The sequence below is a fragment of the Polypterus senegalus genome, chromosome 17, assembly GCF_016835505.1.
Source record: "Polypterus senegalus isolate Bchr_013 chromosome 17, ASM1683550v1, whole genome shotgun sequence".
NCBI lineage: Eukaryota > Metazoa > Chordata > Cladistia > Polypteriformes > Polypteridae > Polypterus > Polypterus senegalus.
In genome coordinates, this window is record NC_053170.1 from 23,106,641 (window position 1) to 23,124,128 (window position 17,488).

Here is a 17,488-nt window from a genome sequence, read left to right on the forward strand (position 1 = left end):
GAACACTCCAAGCAGCATAATGAAAAGGAAATCGAAAAGCACAATTCAGAGGATGTAAAGAAGGACTGATTTTATAGTTTTAATTTTATTTAACGGCAGCGTCGGATGTGCATTCAAATTTAAATGTGGTACTCTGCTGTCTTCTATACTCCCGTTAACTATATATAAATCCAATTATGAAATGTATATCAAAATTTTTCAAATGAAAAAGAATGAACATTTGCAACAAGTCGCTTACGCTCACCAAATAACTGACAGTTCTTTTGACCAATCAACATTCTTCTTTCTTTTTGAATTTATGTCTTCACTTTCCGCACACTCGGTCAGATTTCGCGCGCCCCCTTCCCTATGACGCCGCATCCTTATATGCTGCGCGCGCTGCCTGTAAATGCTGCAGTCCTTGAGATTTTAAGAGCCACTTGTTACTACTGCTGTCACTACTTTGATTTAGCGTGTCACCTCTTAATGCTGCCATCACTGTGATTTCGCACGCCACCAGTTAATGCCGTCATCTATGTGATTTGGCGCGCGACCAGGTAGTTCTGCCATCTTTCTGATTTTACTTGCGCCTCCTGTTTCTGTTGTCTCCCCTTTGATTCTGAGCGCGCCGCCTGCTAATGCCGCCATCCTTGTGATTTTGCCCGCGCAATCTGTAAATGCTGAAGTCGTTTATTCTGTCACTTATTCTGTCACCTCTTTGCTTTTGCGTGCAATTGTAAATGCAACCGTCCCTGGATTTTGCGTACTTCACATTTTTACAACTCTTGTATTTTGTTCGCGTCACCTCTTTGTAGGCGCTAGTTGTATTCATTTTCCAGCGCTTGCACTTTGGGACCACTATACGTTTTCTTTTAAGTAATACCCCTAGCACACGGTGACGTCTTGCGCAGTTTGAACAACCGTCACTCGTCTGCCATTGTGTAGTATCAAAAAATGTATTTTATTTAATAACTATAAATGTATCATACGAAGAACCGGTTTTACTTATTTATTTATTTGTTTATTTATAAGAAGTCAACGTTTTACTTATACGTATATGTGAACAAACACAGACCGTCAGCATTAGTGAACAATCACATCAAAGTGCCACAGCGGTTCTCAGAGCGACAGGGGAACCGGGTTTGGTTCCCAAAAGATCCATCCACATGAGGGTTCAATAAAGACCCTTTATTTATTTGGACCTGTAACAGGGTCCATCCAGTACATAACCATGAATAGATGGTAACAGATCTGTAAAATACCAATTACTCATGCTGTTAAAAGCAGGATATATAAAATGGGCTAAGTCCAGGTTCTTCATCATAGAGTGCCCAGCTATAGTTCATTCAAAATTTCAGTTTATTCTACAGTTTTGGAAGTTTCTCAATGCACAAAGAACCAACTTCATATTCAAATAACCCTTGTTAAAATGAAATGACGCTTGACCAAACAATGGAACCACACAACACAATAATGAACCATAAAATGACATTAAAGAACCAGTATTTGTCTGGGGTACCAAAGCAGTCTAGCAGTGTCACCAGACCGCTATTTTAGACCTTTTCTCCATTTCTTAAATGAAGGAATATCTTAAGTTGAAAGTAAATGCTGAAACCAATCGTTTTAGGCTTGCTTTGAGTCGCTATTAATGAAGGTAAACGGGAGCTCTAAAACTTGCGTCCTTTCAGGTCTACATGGAAACCACGCCCCCCCTCAAGAACCAGGATTTTTTAAGACTGTTTTACATCACACAGCAGGCTGACCTTTTCTCGATCTATTGCATCATTTAGCCCACTATGCATTAAAAATGTCTCATTTTTCCACATATCAGGAACTTGCACAAGGTATAAAGAACCAATTTCATATGCAAAACAAACCCCTTCATATTAAAAGTAACGAGCCGTCTTTACCAAGAGGGGTCTTTATCACACCCCAATAATGTGCCATCTTAGAACCTTCATTTTTCAAGAAAGTAAGCATCACTACTCCATTCCCGAACTCTCTTTGTAACTGTATCGTTTGGTGTTTCCATTTCTCCTCTCATCGTAAACACGCCTGCCGTTATTGATGTCGGCAATCAGACCCACAATGGTGGACTTTCAGAGCGTGTCTTACAGCCGATTTCCGCAGTTGGTATCTAATATTGCAGGAAATGATCACCGTTATATTAGAACATTCGGCAGTTTTTTTTTTTGACAGTTTCCTTGTTTATAATGATTTCTTTTGAAGCTGTTTGTTGCAATTTAAAAACATAAATCCCAGGTATCTCCGTTTCCTTTACAGCTTCTGAAGAAACCTTTTCGAGTTCAGTGTTTTATTGCCTCATGTCTTACAAAAGACTGAACGAGACAGTCCCGCTGGCTATCCCTTCAAGACCAGCGCCCTACCTTCCTGTTTTTGAGCTTCAGTTGGAGACGTCACATCCCACCATTCGTGTAAGTTATTTTAATATCAACTTTAAATAATTGAGTAAGTGTCTTTTACAGAGTAAATGTTCATCATAAAGTCTAGTGTCTGGAGTAATAAAGAGGGATATGCCAAGTTATTAAATGTCACTTAAACTCCGCTTCACACTTATATGATTGTGTTGGCCCTTTTCAGTATTATTTGGTTTCATTAAAGAGATCATTTAAACTCTTCTTTTTGTGCGACTGTTAATGTTTCTCTGCCATATCGCATAGGTGATCTATTAACGTCTTTCTGATCGTGGAAAAGATTTTAAAGACCTCGGGGTAATGAATAAATTACTGAATAATAATTATGACGTGCGTAGGTTCCTTCAACCTGCTCCTCTGCTTTTCTTTTTGTCCGGTAACACTAAAGGACGGCTACCCTGGGGCGGTTGTAGGGGGCTTATTGGTGCTAGGTGGGCGAGGATGGAAATTTAAATTGCGATGGCGTAACTCGGAAAGCTTCTTTGTCTGTTTGAAAAATTCCCGGAATTGTTTCAGTAAAACGGAGAGGAAAAAAAAACAACAACAACAAAAAAAAACAATCGATATTTTTTAATACGGCACGCCAAAATACCTGTACACAATTACATTAAGTTAACTTGAGCAGATTTTAAAATACAAATATGAACTACAAAAGCTTATAATACACAATAAACCTCCAGAGTTCAACTTACGTGCACATTAGAAACCCACAATTTAGGATCTCAAGCTTTTATTGGCACTTTACTAGAATGTGTGGTGAACTATTGCTTGACAAAAAGATATTTCATTCTGGGAAGGGTTTCTCTGTATATCAAAATGGTTCTTTGGTCTTAGAAAAGGTTCCTATATGCGTGGACAAATCAGAAAATCTTTAATGTGTGGTAGACAACCAAAAAGGATACCATGCAGATGAAGAAAACTGGAATTCACCCTGTGTGGTTGTGTGCAGTGAGAAGCCTTTTAAAACCAGCAACCCACTGAGGTCTGTCATCATCTCTAACAAGGGGATATTTATAGAACCTGATCTAAACTGATAAAGCTTATTTCTATGTCCTTCAAGTGGATTTTTTTTTGGGGGACCAAAAATAGTTCCCCTATGGCATCGCTATGATAAACCACTTTAGCACCTTTATTTTTATAAAGGTATGGCGAAATACAGAGACCAGCCCTGGAATGAGCACCAGTATTAGTGACCAGTTTGACCAGCTTCACATGAGTACACTGCTTTCAATGAGTTTTTTGCTATTTTTCTGTCTAGAGTTGAGGCCTCCCCTTCCTGGTGCATGGATTCCCCTCTAATATATCTGGTATGCAGAAAGTGGCACCTATAGTGCCTTTCTGAGGTATTGTGGCTGGCACTGCAGTTTCATGGCTCCAGTATGAACTCTGCATGTTCCGCCTGTGTGCTTGTTTTGTTGTCAGGGTGCTCCTGTTTTACTGTCGTATTCCCAAATATCAGGATAGATGACATCCCCAAGTGACTTCATAATTAGATTGAAATAGGTGGATAAGTTAAATAAGTAGCTCTCATAATACTCACTCCATAAAGCAGTATGTTGATTTGGAACAAATAGAACAATGTCTGCTACATGTATGCATGATTGAACCTGGTACCAGCTAATACATTTTAGGTTTATGAATATGCAATACAGAGTAAAAGGGCCTTTAACTACATCATTAAAATTACTTGTAAAAACAAATGGTAATACTTGTAACAAGTTTCATTCTGTTAATAACTATAAATGTATCATATGACGAAACATCCTGCTCCACTGACAGACTGAGGAGATCGTTCCTCCCCCACGCTATGCGACTCTTCAGTTCCACCCGGGTTGGGTAAACGTTAACATTATACAGAGTTATTGTCTGTTATACCTGTATTTTTATCACTCTTTAATTTAATATTGTTTTTTATTAGTATGCTGCTGCTGTATATGAATTTCCCCTTGGGATTAATAAAGTATCTATCTATCTATCTATCTATCTATCTATCTATCTATCTATCTATCTATCTATCTATTATATAGTGCCTTTCATCTATCTATTATATAGTGCCTTTCATCTATCTATCTATCTATCTATCTATCTATCTATCTATCTATCTATCTATCTATCTATCTATCTATCCGTTCAGAACTGTTTCCAAGTGTCACCTGTATAAATCAATTTAAATACAATATAGCATTTCGGGACCTGCAGACAAGCGGCTGCAGTCGACTAGCGCGTGGAGTTTCAGGTTAGAATTCCGCTCAATGACGGGAAACCCGGAATTGCGGGCGTATTCAGTCACGTGTTGGAGCGGAAACGAGTACATTTAAATCCATCAAAGACGCTGGCAGTAAAAATACCGCATTTCTTTTTGAACTGCTTTTCGTCTCTTTCTAACTGCCCACCACACCGAGTTGGAATGACAGGTGGCACCGGGAGGTATACCCTGGGCCGAATTGAGACCTTTAGAGGCCCTATTCACTTATTGTTCACTTACCATCCATCCATTATCCAACGCGTTATATCCTAACTACAGGGTCACGGGGGTCTGCTGGAGCCAATCCCAGCCAACACAGGGCGCAAGGCAGGAAACAAACCCCTGCCAGCCCACCGCAGTATACACAATAAACCGTAAAATAAGACTTTATTTTTTTGAAATAAAATAAAACGTGCAGTAAGACAGATGAATGTGGGAGCCCCTTTTTACAGAATCTGGTTTAGCTGCATCCTTTGCAGTTTTGCACCATATGAACCCTAATAAATCCGGCGATGGGTACATTTTTTCTGGTAAAACTCTTTCTCTTATTTCGATGCCCTAAGCACGTGCTTCTTTAGCTTAATAGTTAATCCAGCCCTGTCCCGAATGACTCCGTCTTCTTTGTTGGCTCCACTGGTCAGGGAGTAACTTGAATCGCCTCAGCTCTTTGGCAGCAGGACAAGAATGTGTAGTTATGTTTATCAAAGCAGTTTGTTTAAAAATTGACAACATGAGAGCCTACATAACCGAAAGAAACAAAACAGCAGAAACTGTGTGCGCAGATTTTGGACCAACGTAATTGAAGTGTGAAAGTCAATTATGCTTTTTAGTTTGAATTGTATTGTCATTCTTCCAGAATTACTTCTTAAGAGTGTAGAGAAGAAATGTTCTGAAATACATAAACTGACACTTCGTCTAATTTCCGAATTCGCTTTATCATATGACGTGACGTGATGTTGAATGAGAGATTATCCTGGCAGCAGGAGGCCCAAGGCAGGAACCAACGCTGGATGAGGTGCCAGCGGGCACAGGGCACACTCACGTATGCCAACTATAACGCTTAGACTTATCATTAACCCTGCACTTTTATAGTCTGTGGGAAGAAAAACCAGAGCAGCTTTGAAGGTACGAGGACATTGTGCGAATTGCACAAAGCGATCGAGTCCTGATGGTACCCGGAGATGCTTGAAATGTGCCAACCCTTGAAAATATGTGAAATCTCTCAGACACATGGCGTTATTCTCCTCGTAAGGTTTATATCACTGGAAGCTGAAGGTACAAATATTAGAGGCATTTTCGTTTTTAAAGAACTCAAGCTTAGGGAGAAAACAAATCAAAACAAAGCAAAGCAAAATTTAACTAAATCTCCTCCCTGAGTATCAGAAAAAAAACATCATAGAATTATAGTGCTATTCTGAACCCCCCTTTCATACGTCGCTGAAAATAAGAGAATATGCCGGCCGCATCAAGGTAAGATAAGAAGACAGTCTGGAAGGGACGACGAGTGTGACAAATAGTGAAGGAAAGGATGATCAACAGGATAGAAACAAATCTAAAAAATACTTAAATAAATGGGTGAGACTCATTGCATGTTATTCCGGGAAGAGAAACCTCCCTCTCGCTGTGCTATACTCTATAACGGTTTTTTAATGGCATTTTTCTGGGTTGTGTGGTTCCATAGAATAATTGCTTAATTAAAGACCAGGTTTCATTGGTGTTTGGGCCTTTAAAAAAGTTAACAATCGCAGAAAACTACCAAATCAAGAAAACATGAACTTAGCCTGCGTTATTATGTAGCACAATCAGAAATCCATTGGCATTTAAGAAATCTGATATCATATAGGTGGCTATTTTCAGAGCCCGTGGTGTAAGTATAATTAAATGCTCTTTTTGGGTCCTTCGATAGTTCTGAAAATCGTGACCTCATCCCGAAGAGGCTCTCTTTGTTTTTTGAAATTAAATGTATATTCGCTGATCAGGAGCGCTAAACACACATCGACGTGCAGACTAAGATAATTGGTGATTCCAGGCAGTCCCTGTCCGACGTGAGTTGGCCGGATTAGACGTTAACTGGACAAGCAAAAAAATCGTTTTATTTATTTATTTTTGTTTTACTTATTACCTTTTAACTTACATATTGTTGAATTTCAAATGGAGTTAAGTCTTCCTGCACTCCCGATATGTTGCGCGTGTTGGCGGCGTTCGCTTATTATAGGGGGTTATAAAAGATATCTTAAAAGGTATATTTTCAATATCCTAATACATGTAAAGAACCCACGAAGGAGAAAACGAAGTATTCAGAGATATCAGAAACTAAATTTGATGTACAGTATGTAAAAATGCTATTTAAATATCTAAAACATCAGATAGTGTGAATATATCTGAGATTTTGAGATATTTTGTGCACAATCAAGCAAAGAATTTGGAGAGGTATGGTGCTGCTAAAGCTGGTTTTTCATTTTTAAAAACTAATTAGTAAACACTAAAAGAATTGAGATTTTAAGGGCAATCCAGTAGTTTGCCTTTACATTGGGGGTCCTTATTCATAGCCATTTGGGTAATGGAGTGGCATTTTCAAAAACAGTAAACTATTGAGATGTAGAAATGAAAACGTGATACTATGCCCTGCAACGGACTGGCGCCCTATGCTGGTTGGGATAGGCTCCATCACCCTGAAAACGTACCCTGGTCTGGATTAAACGGGATTGTAAATGGCATAACATGACACTATGTACACTCTGCCTGGTAATATCGTTTTTTTTTTTTATCTCCCTCCATAAAACAATGAGTCTTTTTAAGTGATCCAATCTGACAGAACTATGAACTCAATGAACTCCGTTTTCCTACCCAGTCATTCTCATGGACACTTTAACATCTACTTTGATATTCCTACATATAACCTTACACAAGTAATATTATTTTCTCTTGATCCTCTTCTAGCATTTTGTATTTTTCTACTTGTTTTTTTTTTCTTATTCTAATTCAGACCTTTCTGTTACATATATTTATCAGATTACCTGGGGTTGTAATATATGATATTAGTTTGTAATCAGTGTTACTAATTTTAAAATTATGTGCTATTATTCCTTATGTATGTGTTTAAATATTTGTGAAGCGCTGAGCACGCGAAAAGCGATATATAAATAAAATGCTTGTTCTTCTATAACTATTGTTCATCTTGTTGTTGTTGTGGTTCTTCTTTTTTCTTCTTTTTTTTCTTCTTCTTATGATTAGAACTTTCCAAAAATATCCTGTACCTTACCCCATACATTTTTAGTTCAGGACCCTCATCAAATCTAAGCCCTGCCTTACATCCATAGCAACCCCAAATTATTCTCAGCGGATTTCATTATACAAAATTCTCTGAATCTCATTAAAACGTTACACAAGTTCATGGATTTTCTTAGTCATCTCCATTTTTGTAGATTATGTATAAGAAAACCAAAAGTAGCTTTGAGAAAATGATTTGGTTTACGGATGTCTTTCAGTTGCACCCAATTTGCCTTTTAAAAGCCTTAAGGCGGATAAAAGGGGCGGGGCGAAATAAGAAGAAGGAAGAGCCAATAACGGAAAGCCCCACACCAACAGAGTAACGCCTCGAGAGAAGAACATCGGCGTCTTGTCTCAAGTATCACACTCGGAGTCAGATGTACAGATTATGTGAAAAGTCATTGAAAAGAAAAGAGTCGAAGTACTGCGCGGATTAAAAGAGCTCAGACGTCTGCCAGAGCAGGTAAGTGTTCATCAGGTGGCGTACAGGTTGATGCAAAAATAACCGTGTTTGCCAAGAAATATAGATAAAAAATTAAAGCTAAATGATGTAGTGTATTCGTGGATTTTTTATTGTAATTGTAAAGAACTTCGCGTCAAGTTACTTAAACACAGGATTATTAAGGCGAATTGATAAAAAGGAAAAGCTACACTCGAATAAACAGAGCATTATTACAACACTAGTACTAGAACTCACATTGTCAGGTCATTTTCAAAATCATCTTAAACCAGACCCCTCCGCCGGAGCCATGGCTCCCATTGCAACTGTAAGTATTTCTGGGGTTAACGAGGTATACTATTAACTCAGGTGGGACAATGCTGCCTCTCATTTACATTACTCACAGTTCAATTCCTGACTGATATGTATACTTGCCCGTTTTTAGTTTTACACTTCCTACACGTTTTCGTGCGGATTTCGCCCGGATATCAGGTTTATACTGAACCAGTCGGTGGGTGTGCGTGCATACTTGCAACTAACTGTGCGAAGGGTGTGCGTTTGCTTCTGCCTGAAGTGAAATTTAATAAAATTAGAAGATGATTTTATAGAGGACAGTAAAAGTGTGTGTGTGTGTGTATTGGGTTTGGGGTCATTAAGCTTATGACTTCTTACTGTATACACGCATCAGGATCAAAACTGCCAGTCGCAAAGTCGAGGATATCTCCCGCAGCATCCGATGTCAGATAGGCAAAGAAAAGCGGACGGTAGCAAGTCCATCTGCTAATTGTTAGTCCACGTCATAAAAAAAAAGATATGTTTAATTGCTCCTGCCCCTGAACTGACTCTGCTTCCCCCGAAGCCTGAACCCAAAAATTTAAGTCCAGAGCCTGAAGTGGTGAACGAAGTTCATTACGTCTTCGGTTACTATAATTATTTTATTATTAATAACTTTAAGCAACACAACATCTTTGCAAAATAAAAAGTATTAACCAAAAATAAATATTTTTTTTTTTAAGTTGTCGGATCCCAAACGCAGTCATCATAAGGACGAATTGTATAGTGCAAGTGAGTGCGTCGAGTTTAGGCCGGCGTTCCTGCCAGGGTAGGTGCCCGCTTTTCCGTTGCTGCGGCTTGTCATGATTGTTCATACAGTCGACACTGAACTCAAAAAGCGAGAAGTGAATGGATAGATACAGAAATGATGGATAAATCCATCCATCCATTCATTATCCAACCCGCTATATCCTAACTACAGGGTCACGGGGTCTGCTGTAGCCAATCCCAGTCAACACAGGGCGCAAGGCAGGAAACAAACCCAGGGCAGGGCGCCAGCCCATCGCAGAGATGGATAAATCGATGCTTCTTATATCAAACGACATATTAGACAAGTGACATTATTGTGAGGCAAACGTATGAGCTTCGAAGGTGATACTTCTGATGACGATGACTTCAAAATCCATCGAAATTAGGTTATATTCACGGGTCTAATTTTTGAATGCATGCCTTCGAATTCAGAGTACCGGGGAGCCGGAATTAATGGCAACAGAAACAGACAATGTTGGAATGCTGAGGGAATCCGTCATGTCGCACGCTCAGTGCTGAAGCGTGCACGCCCAGGCCAGTCACTTATCATCTTAACACCCAGTCTTTCTGGACATGACTGTTTTACACTTTAGTTCAACTATTACTGAGATAGGTGACTACTAAATTGGTCGGAAAATAATGATGAAATGAGTGGGGGCTTGCGGGGGGATTATCTCATTAACTGTCAGGCACTCTGTCTGTGACTGGTCCCATTTCTTCCTCTTTTAAAATGAATTGGAATAATAGTTATTAGAGAGATGGTTAGCTGGGTCAGCGAATGAATGGATGGACGAACTCTTCCCATAAACCCGATCAGTTGTTTCCATATACCCATATACTAATGATGTCCTTGTTAAATTGGTTGCTGACTCAGTGCGTGCCACGGCTGTGTGTGTGTTCAAAAAGCTCTGCTCCAGCCTTGTGTCCGATCTTGCCGAGGCTGGCTCTGTGACTGTACAGGTAAAAAAGTGAATTCCGGTAAAGATCAGAAGGGTGCAGAAAACGAATGAACGAATATTTTAAAAGCACAACTTTGTATTCTCAGACCTCCTTAATCTCAGCCGTGAGGTGTCGAGACTTATTCCGATAGCCCGAGGCTTAAAGCAGAAAACCACCTTCTATCATTTCGAATAATAAATAACTTAGTGCCCGTTTCCGAGTTTGTGAGAAGCCTTTGTAATAGAGCGTAGAGGCTGGAAGACAGAGGTCTCAGTGTAGACGGGACAAGATAATGTATGGAGCAGGCTGGATGCGGTTACATGTTTAAGTGACAGCATTCTGCAGCCTTTAAATCAGGATAGTACGGAGAGAGGAGACAATCTTAGGGGACGAATAAATCGGAACTCCACACTGGCATTGTAGTGCTGCTGTATTTCGTTGTTCAATAAACAAGTCCTTTATTGGGATGAGTAGCGTTGCTGCCTCGCAGTTAGGAGACCCGGGTTCGCTTCCCGGGTCCTCCCTGCGTGGAGTTTGCATGTTCTCCCCGTGTCTGCGTGGGTTTCCTCCGGCGCTGGTTTCCTCCCACAATCCAAAGACATGCAGGTTAGGTGGATTGGCGATTCTAAATTGGCCCTAGTGTGTGCTTGGTGTGTGGGTGTGTTTGTGTGTGTCCTGCGGTGGGTTGGCACCCTGCCCGGGATTGGTTCCTGCCTTGTGCCCTGTGTTGGCTGGGATTGGCTCCAGCAGACCCCCGTGACCCTGTATTCGGATTCAGCGGGTTAGAAAATGGATGGATGGATGGATTTATTGGGATGGCAGGGGGTATCGTGACAGGACTTCAATCCCCAGAAATCCATAGGATTGCGCAGGGGCTGACGGGAGATCAGCGTGCGCGTTAAATGGACAAAAGTCTGTAATTGCGGACCTCCATCGGGGAAAGTCGCCTTACATCATACATCAGTGATACACCTGGTTACACTATGGTTAAGATTAGGGGTTAGGGCGTGTTTGGGCTTGGGGCGGGTGGTGCTGGTATTATTTGACTCAAGTGAGTAAAGCAGGTGACAAAAACCTGTAATCCAATTGGCTGTACAGAGGAGCTGTACAGAGGGAGACGCCGCATTTACTGACGTATTTCACGATACGTCAGCGCGTCCGCCATATTGCGAGTGGCAAAGTGCCATTTAAACTAATGCAGGTAGACGTGGAAAGCGGGTTTTCTGATGAAAAAACAATAACGTTTAAAACAGTATCGTTTACATACAAAAAATTTTGGCGAATTGGTTAAATGCATTTATTTGCATCCATTTATACACTAATAATGACAATTATTAAATAATAATAATAATAATAATAATAATAATAATAATAATAATAATAATAATAATAATTTTATTATTATTAAATAATTTCTCCCATGTAAGTAACATTTCTCGGACTGCCTTCTTCCATCTATGAAATATTTCTAGACTTCATCCTGTTCTTACACAACACAGTACTGAAGTATTGGTTAATGCTCGAGTCACCTCACGTATAGATTACTGTAATACTGTTCTATCTGGCATCCCACAAAAACATATCCATCACTTACAACTTCTTCAAAATTCTGCTGCCAGGATAATAACCTGCTGTTCTAAATCCACTGAACATATTACAGCTACTCTCTCTCAACTTCACTGGCTCCCTGTTAACTACTGAATACAATACAAAATACCGCTCTGAACATTTAAAGCTCTCCACAACCTCACTGATCTCCTCCAGACTTACACTCGTCTCGCTCACTCAGTCAATGACAAAAAGAAACAATTCTATTGTATACAAATTGGCTTAATAATTTCTGAAAACATTTCACTCATCCCTCTCTCAATCTGTCTCTCTCTCACACACACAATGTGGTTACTTAAGTATAGGCAGGATAGGATCTAAAATCCTTGAAACAGAACTGTCTTACATAGCTTTTTCCATGTGTTGCCACTCTGTAATTTGAGAGTATTCAGTCTGGCAATATGGTGCAGCCTTAGTTTGTGGAAGACAGACACAACTAAAGACATGAGCATAAAATGATGGTTGTCAATTTCAAACTGTGTTTCCTCAATGTGCTCCTTGAGAAAAAATCACATCACCTGAACCAATCTCAGGCCGAACAAACTGATTGATCAAAGATACACTGACAGCTTGCCCTAATGTCGGCTGTCAGATAACACGCTCAGCTACTTTGACCACCTTGACAGGAACCTCAGAAGGAATCATCAAACCTCCTTTGTTTTTTAAATGTGAGCGAGTGGTAGCTTTGATCATATGATGCCGGTACAGCATCGGTTACCAAACTAGCACGGCACACATCACAGGACAGCTTTCTCAAAATCCCGTCTAAGGGCTACCTGACCTCCCACTGTTTCCTGAGGTGGATTTCTTTGGGAAACCTTCAGAGTTTGAGAAATGTTAACAGCTAACAACGATCTACATAGTTAGTGACTAAATACGTTTAGCTAAAACATTGTTTGGAGACTCACTTGAGCACATAAATGCATAGCTTTGTTAGCTTAGCCTGGCATAGCTAACGTTAAGATTATAAAACTAGATTTTCTAATGGCCAAATATAACCAAAACAATTGTTCAACCTTACCTATGAAATGTGATCCCCCGGGATCTGGTTTGGAGCGTACAGCGGTTTGCACAATGCCAATCAGCACATGTGTGAGGCATCTTTATCGATTACTTCACTCCACAGCAGTGCCACTCGCAATATGGCGGCGACGCTGACGTACGATGGTGTCTAGTAATTCTATGTCTATGAGCTACTGGACTGCCGAGCTGTGGAGGTCTGCAGTTGGACTCATCTCGTTAAGTGGGATCGCCGGGAAATGAAACACTGCGGGCAATCGAGGCAGAGCTGCTTCGGTCTTTGACGGATGGCGTCACAGTACAAGTAAAAATGGATGCCCCCATGAAAGTTGGTATTTCAGCAACAAATGCCAACTCGTATTTGTATATAGGGATCAAAGAAGAGACCAATTTGTAAGAAAGGAGCAAGAAGTATGTTGTCATGTTTAAAAAAGATTTTTTATTGTCTTAGTCATGATAAAGAGCACTTTTTCTAATTAGAAGCTGCAATTAAAAAACAGTACAAAGCAACCTTTGAGCACAATATTCAAACATTAGTGTGTATCAAGCTAACATCAGTTAGTTCAATACTTTTCATTCAGGTACTTTAAGGTAAATGTGATCATAGACAGAGATGATTCATTTACAGTAAATTCTTCTAGTAAACAAATTAAACCTCTAAAGTGTTACTGTACTTTCTGTTTGCAGCCTACGTCACCATATTGGATTGATGTCACAATCTAAAGACAAACAAGTTTACGAGTAGTAAGTCTGAGTTTTAGCTGGCATTTTTTTTGTGTTTTTCAAGTCAGAGGTCAGAAATTAATGAGTTCCGAGTTTTAGTCGAATTTAGCATTTAGTACCGTACTACATTGTCCGGTCTTGATCCACTGTATCAGATACACTGCAACTGACCCATAATGTTTCATGATTATTACGTTGATGCCACAACAGTTTTCCCCAAATTGCAACAAATTGTCCAGGCACAATTTTTGGTCTCCAAAAGTCTCTGGCTTTACCGCAGAGTCAGGTGGGTTTAAAGCAAATGCTGTTTTCAGGGTGGATGGCCAACTTCACTAATTGCTGGGTGCACACGAATTTTGCGCTACACCAGTTTATCTATGAGCTAAACTATCGTCTGAAAGAAAATGAAAATGCTAAGTAACTTTTGCCTTTTTTTTTTTTTAACTTCATAGGTTTATCAACATCTGAATAAACAAGTTTGAGGAACATCCCAGCATGGACTCCATGGACAACAACGCGACTGCCCTCGAGCTATTCGTGAAGTATGAAAATGATTCTTGCCATGTGGACTCTTCATTCCGATACATCACCTTCACTGTTTTTTACAGCCTCATTTTTATTGTTGGGGGAATTTCAAATTGTTATGTCCTCTGGGTTTTCACTGACATGTACCCTCTAAAGGGCATGAATGACATTAAGATCTACATGATCAATCTCACTGTTGCTGACTTACTGTTCCTAATAACTCTACCTTTATGGATTTATTATTACCATAACCTGGGAAACTGGACTCTTCCTTCTTTTCTCTGCAATTTAGCAGGCTTCTTGTTCTTTGTTAACACCTACTGCTCAGTAGCTTTCCTCACAGTGATAAGTTACAATCGCTACCATGCAGTCACCAAACCCTTAGAAGCTGCACAGTCCAGCCCGAGGTTTCGCGGACTGATCATTTCTTTGATTATCTGGCTTGTCATAGCAGCCAGTGCGTCCCCTTACCTCTTTATGGAGAGCCTGAATAAGGATGGCTCTATGATGCGGTGCTTTGAGGGCTACACCTCCAATGAGATATCTGTAGCGATCACTCACTTGATCATCATCGCCTTGTTTTTCATTGTGTTCATCCTCATCATTTTCTGCAACTTGCTGATCATAAGGACTCTTCTGTCCCAGTCGGTGCAGACTCAAGTGGGGAACAGAGGGGCGGTAAAGCAGAGGGCATTGTGGATGGTGTGCGCTGTCTTGCTCGTCTTCATTATTTGTTTCGTTCCCCATCACCTTATTGACGGTCCTTGGACGATGGCTGTCTTGGGCCTCTGGAAGAAAGGGAACTGCGATCTTCTTCAGTCACTCAATGATCTTCATCAGGTCACTCTCCTGCTCATGGGTCTGAACTGCACCCTGGATCCCATCCTCTACTGTTTTGCCACCAAGAAGTTTCGGCGGCACCTCACAGAACGAATTCGCAACATGGGAAGCCGAAAATGCTCCAAAAGCACCACTGTTTCTGGCATCTCGTTTGAAAATCACACCAATGGACATCCATTATTCATGGAGAATCTGGCAAAAGAATAACAGAGCAGTGAGCATGCTTAATTTTAAAGAGTCTCTGAACGAAAATTTACTCAGATTCATAATTTTAACAGTTTAAGCGATGATGGAACACTTGTTCCAAGAACTTAGGGAAGGTTAAAAATCTCTCTTTTACATAATTGGGAACTACTTTTCCTTTTAGTTTGTTTTCTTTTGTGTTACCAACAAAGGTGAAGACTTGACTGCTGAGATGAAAAAGTGAACAACAGATAGCATTCTTCACACGTTGTTGGATTATTAAAAAAGGAAAGTGAATCGCAAAACTGAAAATCCAGATGATGAAGAGGCTTGGCTGAATTGTCATTACTCCCCCATCCATTCTCTGGGACATTTGTCCATATCCCAGCTCTGGAGGTCCAGTAGCCATGTCAGAAGAATGGCAAGGGTATCTCAAATGCAGTGGCACACGCTCTCTGGCCATGGAGAACCACCAGTCATTTTAACAGGGTGACTTTGAATGGCGGGAGAAAAACCCATAAACATAATCGGAGAACATGCAAACTAAACGTAGGGTCTGCCGGCCCATTAAAGTGGTACTGCATGTATTGCACTGTTGTGCCTCTTCATTTTCACACTCATTCCATCATTTTCTGATCTTGTTTTTGTCAAAAAGAAGGTCACGGACAACTGGAGTTGATCCTGAAGGTATCAGGCAGGAACGAACGCTGGAGGAGTTGGCAGGCCTTTGTGGTAGGCCCACTCACAAACACAGGGAGACATTGGAGAATGGCAAGGGTATCTCAAATGCAGTGGCACACGCTCTCTGGCCATGGAGAACCACCAGTCATTTTAACAGGGTGACTTTGAATGGCGGGAGAAAAACCCATAAACATAATCGGAGAACATGCAAACTAAACGTAGGGTCTGCCGGCCCATTAAAGTGGTACTGCATGTATTGCACTGTTGTGCCTCTTCATTTTCACACTCATTCCATCATTTTCTGATCTTGTTTTTGTCAAAAAGAAGGTCACGGACAACTGGAGTTGATCCTGAAGGTATCAGGCAGGAACGAACGCTGGAGGAGTTGGCAGGCCTTTGTGGTAAGCCCACTCACAAACACAGGGAGACATTGGGGTCTTTGAGATGTTGGATGAAACCTACAAGAAATGTGCAAACTCCATACAGGGAGTGAATGAGCTGGGGGTCTTTGAGATGTTGGATGAAACCTACAAGAAATGTGCAAACTCCATACAGGGAGTGAATGAGCTGATCTCAAAAAGTAGTGTTGACCATCTGACACCACCATTTGTAACCATGAAATGTACATAAAAAATGTATATAAGTGTACTTTTATATTTAAAGACTCATTAAAAAATGACATCTGAAAGTGGAAATAAAAATGCCAAAGAACTGAGGGGTTTTTCTGAGGGGTACTTTGGCTGTAAAGACTGACAGTGCAAAGCTTCAGTTTTAATGGCGGCATTTGTCTATTCTGAGCTTCAATTTGATGAAACTCACAAGAGGGACCAGAAATTAAACAAATGATTACAATTAAATGACCAGTTTATCACATGCAAGCTTTTCCTTGGTTCTTAATTTATTTGTTAAAGCACGTTGTGATAGCTGTAAGGCGCTATATAAAATAAAAAATATTGAAGTACAGAGACAGCTTTTGACAGCTCATCTTATCTGATGATAACCTTCCATACTGTGAGTTTTATAAAGCTTCAAGAATGGCCAGTGTTGATTTATTGTATTGATTTTTTTCTGTAATTCTTTGTTATTTCCATGTTGCTAGAATAAAAGCCTTGTGTTAGTGTTACACAGAATATGGTGATCTGGTCCTTTCCAGTTCAGTTTTTCATCCTGTTGGGTTTATAAGTACAGTAGCTCTGTTGCCATATTTTTACTAATTGGCCACTGGCAGGTTAAATAATTTGCTTATGGTCACACACACAGTCATTAACTGGGACTGAACCTGCACCCTTGTCCTTTACAGTCTCACACTTTAACTAGTAAGTTGTACAATGCTTGCTTTACATCTATAGCACATTTATTTTCCACAATATGGGTGCCTTCTAGTGAGGTGACTCAAATTAGTGTCATATGATATGACTGGGATTGACATAGCAGTATAATGAGTTACAGTCCAGTGCTTTAACCACTAGGGGGCGCCCTGCCTAATGTACAGGGACAGTAGCTTTATTTCTATATTAA

At 40.2% G+C, this 17,488-nt stretch overlaps 1 protein-coding gene across 1 annotated transcript; it reads left to right on the forward strand.

The window, feature by feature from the left end:
- Positions 1-2,261: 2,261 nt before the first annotated feature.
- On the forward strand, positions 2,262-17,093 carry ptafr (platelet-activating factor receptor). The gene is made up of 3 exons (XM_039740311.1): positions 2,262-2,414; positions 8,148-8,392; positions 14,194-17,093. The coding sequence occupies exon 3, from the start codon at positions 14,237-14,239 to the stop codon at positions 15,311-15,313; it is 1,077 nt and encodes a 358-aa protein (XP_039596245.1). The 5' UTR covers positions 2,262-2,414; positions 8,148-8,392; positions 14,194-14,236; the 3' UTR covers positions 15,314-17,093.
- Positions 17,094-17,488: the final 395 nt, after the last annotated feature.